Raw genomic sequence first — 4,502 nt, 5'->3', positions numbered from 1 at the left:
CTTATGAAGTGCAACTTCAGTGCTTACTGAATTAATTTCCTAGAATATATAATCACTGTGAATGATATTCAGATGAAATCTTCACAGATTGAGACTATTCTATCATGACTGAAGTCAACTAGTATTCACAAGATTCAGATCTTTCTGAGCTTTGTGAATTTCTATAGACAGTTTATCTTTGCATTTATGAGAATCTTCTTGATTCTTATAGACATGCTGAAGAATGAAAATAACAAGAAGTCATTCTGTGAATAGAGAATGAAAAGATTGTTAAGAAGAGAGAACTGTAAGAACTTTCTTATCTCAAAAGCTTGTGAGACCTTTGCAAGGTTGAAACAGATATTCACAGATACAGTGATACTGTTTCACTTTGATTTCTTACACTTAATCAGATTGAAGATAGATGCCTTCTTCTTTACAATTTCAGAAATAGTCTTACAACTACAGTTAAATGAGAACTGAGTTTCAGTGATCTTTTTCTTACAGAAGATGCAACTCACAGAGATCAACTATAACATTTATAATCAGAAGCTTCTCACAATAGTGAAATTCTTCTGTCACTGATATCACTACTTTAAGAATCTTGTGACAGTGATTACTGTTAGAACTGATTATAACAGCTTATAACAGTTTGCTTTAATTAAGAAACTCTCACAGTGACAGATTCACTGAGCTCAGAGACTGAGTGAGTTCTGATTCAAGATAGAACATATCAAGAGAACTAAGAACTCAGTGAACAGACTCTCTTACAGATCAGACTATATTAAGAAGATCAGAGTGATAGACACAGAGAGACTAGAGAAGATAGAAAAGCTTCATGAAATACTCAGACTGAGTGTTGCAAAGAGATTGACTGAAGAGTCTCTCAATTCTCTGTGAGAGAAGAGAAGAGAGAAAGGAAAGAAGTCTGTACAACTACTCTCTATAACACTGAGAGTCAATACTCTGAAAATCTTCACAAGAATTCTTGAAGAGAATATCTATAATCTGAAGAATTTACAGGCTTTGAGAAGTACTGTGAAAGACCTGATGTAAGAAGAAACAGAGTATAAGTCTTTATAAGATCTTCTATTCAGATTGTCTAAACTGTAACTGAAGAATGAATATGCTCAGCATATTCAGAAACTGCTTATAACAGAGATCAACTCTGTAGAAATAAAGAATTACAGAGACTTAAATAGTCTCTTGCAAAGAGAGAGCTGGATTTATATGCCTGTAAATGAGTTTCTACATGTAGAACTTATTAAAAGGTATTATAACTCTTCTCTAGTGAGTCATTTTATAGATACTAGAACTCATGAGTTGCTTATAAGAAAATACTTCTGACTGAAGATACAAGAACTTATAAAGAAGATAGTGAATTCTTATACTATTTATCAGAATTCATGAGTAGTACAGTTCAGATCATATAAAGAACTTACTTCTCTACTCATCTTACAGAAACCTTGAGAACAGCTAGAAATGAATGTTCTTGTAAGTCTCTCTGAAAGTAAGAACATATATGATGCCTGCTTTGACAGTGTGCTGATAATAGTGAATTACTTTATCAAGATGACACACTTTATACTCACCTGTAAGAACTTGAAGTTAAAGAATTTAACTCATATCTTCATCTGTAATGTGATTCAGTTGCATGAATTGTCTGTGAACATTGTCTCAGACAGAGAATCAATCTTTATAGAAGAGTTCTAATTTAACTTGATAACTATACTGAAGATCTTGTAAGATCTAAGTACAGCTTTTCATCAACAGATAGATAATCAGATAGAATATCTAATAAGTATATTAAAACAGTATCTGCAGTGCTTTATCAATTATAATCAGAATAACTAAGTGTATTAATTGTCACTCACAGAGTTTATATACAATAACTCAAAGCATGTCAGCACAGATAAAATCCTCTTTGAGATGCTCACTGAGACTCATCTGTGAATAATCTTGATAGACTCATAAGAGTACACTATAGAGTGTGATGATGTCTGTGAACAGGCTGAGAGAATTCAGAAGATCTGAGAGAAAGTCTGTGAATTCTTGAGAAAGGCTCAAGAGTATTAGAAGAGATACTATGACTTCAAGCACATTGTAAAGAGTTTTAAGAAAGATGATAGAGTCTGACTAAGTCTAGAAAACATTATTATATAAAGATCTAGCAAGAAGCTGAATCTCTTGCAGACAGAGTCTTGTAAGATTATGAAGAAAGTGAACTCACAGTTCTACAGATTGAAACTATTATCTGAGTTATAGATATATAATATTTTTCATGTCTCTTTACTTCATGAATATAAGAAATTCTCAGAAGAGAATTCTGTGACTCATCACTCTGTCTATAAAGTACTAGAGAGTGAAAGAGAATATCAGATTAAAGAAATTATTGACTTAAAGAAGTGAGATCACAAGCTCTAGTTCAAGGTTCAGTGATAAGAGTATTCTAATAAGATGAATGAGTTTACTTGAGAATCATCTAAGCAGATAAGATATCTGCAGAAGCTGAGACATGACTTTCATACTGTAAATTCTGATAAGTCAGAATAATGTAATCTTTACTAAGAACCTGGTTATAATAAAGATATTAATACTGTTATTTGTAAATCCTAGTCTATAAGATGATGAATTTCTACTGAGATAAACAGTCTGCAGTATACATAAGAAAAGAAGAAATCATATTCTCATTAAGCTAAAAAACAAGAAAATAAACAGGGCTGTAAACACAATTTGAAGATTAATAAAGAAAAAATAAAGAAAATTCAAACTTACATTCTCAATACTTATAATACTCAATTCTCTCACAACTATTAATTTTTCTCTTTAAAGAAGCAGAGAGTATTATATCTGTGATACAGACAATTGTTGCATTTGATATAAAGACTGTCAGAAATGCACAGACTTCAGAGAAGTTAGATATCAGAGTGTATGCAGTTGCAGCAGAATCTTGAAGACTGATCATCTGTGTGTATAATCAGATACTTCTTATGAAGCTATGTCTACTCTCTCAGTTATGTTAAAGTATTCAGCCTGAAAATAATTGAGACACAGAGAGAGGGCTTATCTGTTCAGGTCAACTTCTATCATGAATTCATAGCATTTACATTGCCTTAATTACCCAGATTTTGCAGGTACTCAGGGACTTATCTCTCATTGACAATGAGATTGCAGAAATGCACTGTGATGTGAGGATCATTGATAGAGAACCTAGACATATTTGCATATATCTGGTCAGAGATTATGTGAGCAGAGAAGGGGTGATTATAGGCCTGCAGGGCCACAGAAGACACTGACAACACTGAGAGCTTTATAAGAACTGTCAGCTAGAATCTGTAAGGAATTACTTGTAAGAAGACTTACAGTATAGAGAGAGACTGCACTGCTTGAAGCCAGAAGCTGGCCTGAGGGAGACAGAGAGTTAGCTGTCAGCCTGAAGATCAGATGCAGTGGCAGGGCTGAGAGAAGTAGAGACATGATCATGAATGATGATACTTTCACTTCATCAGCTGATAAAAAGTGATCAGAGAAGTTGTGAGAACACTTATAAGAAGCTCAGCAGTGATCAGACATTGTTTATGAAGATATTGAAATTGAAAAAATTTTTATTCTTGAGAAATTCTTGAATTAATATGTAGATATTGTCAGAAATACTCTCTCTCTATTATCTGAGTGAAAACACTTCATGAATGAATGAAGATACTCACAGTTTATGAGAATGAGAGCTGTTACAGAAAAAGAGAAAAGAAGATAAGATTTTACAGACAGATCTGAAATATTTATACTACTCTAGAGAGATTTACTTGCACTGTGAGTAATTCTGTGAAACAGCTAGATCACTCTAGTAAACAAGAGTGATTGTGAATTACAGGTCTGAATCTTTCTATATAACTATAAAGAGTGATTGTAGACTGTGAACATCTTAATTCTATAATTGTACAGAGTTGATGAAAGAATAGAAAATTCCTCACAATTCTACAGTGTCAAAGAGCAATGATTTACAAGAATAAGTGAAAGATCAACTCATAAATGTTTCTCTTTAATAAGAGTAATCTTATAAAGAGTGATTTATCTGTGAGATGAATCTGTGTGATGATCATACAAGAATCTCATGAAAATGATTGAGAGTCAATCAGAACTCTCTTATATGAAAGATGTGAGATGAATCTGTATAATAGTCAGAGAAGAATCTGTAGGTCACAAAGAATCTCACAGAATAAGAAACTGAGTGACAGACTCTTTTTTCTTTGTAATGATAAGAGATTTTTCCTCACTGAGGTTTTTTTATAGATATAAAGAGTTTTTAGTAAGTATCACTGCAGTGCTGAGCTGACTCTATGAAGTCACTCAGTGAAAGACTTCATGAACAAAGTCTTAGAGAGAGAAGAATATGTAAGAAATCTCACTTCTTACAGATTCTTTACCTCTATTTCTATCTCTCACATAATTAATAGAGCTAGCGGTCCTTGGCTACACATAACTATATAGACTGGAGTTCATAAATACTATTCATAACTCAGCTT

At 32.7% G+C, this 4,502-nt stretch overlaps 1 protein-coding gene across 1 annotated transcript; it reads right to left on the bottom strand.

The window, feature by feature from the left end:
* Positions 1-3,140: 3,140 nt before the first annotated feature.
* Positions 3,141-3,305, bottom strand: BDCG_17331 (uncharacterized protein; the record flags this gene model as incomplete). Its single annotated transcript, XM_045426472.1, has 1 exon — positions 3,141-3,305. A coding segment is annotated over one exon (165 nt), but the record flags the coding sequence as incomplete, so codon positions are not given.
* Between the last annotated feature and the right edge of the window lie 1,197 nt (positions 3,306-4,502).

The sequence above is a fragment of the Blastomyces dermatitidis genome, assembly GCF_000003525.1.
Source record: "Blastomyces dermatitidis ER-3 genomic scaffold supercont1.6, whole genome shotgun sequence".
Taxonomy (NCBI): domain Eukaryota; kingdom Fungi; phylum Ascomycota; class Eurotiomycetes; order Onygenales; family Ajellomycetaceae; genus Blastomyces; species Blastomyces dermatitidis.
Note: the sequence above shows the minus strand (reverse complement) of the source record. Positions and strands in the feature narration are given on the sequence as shown.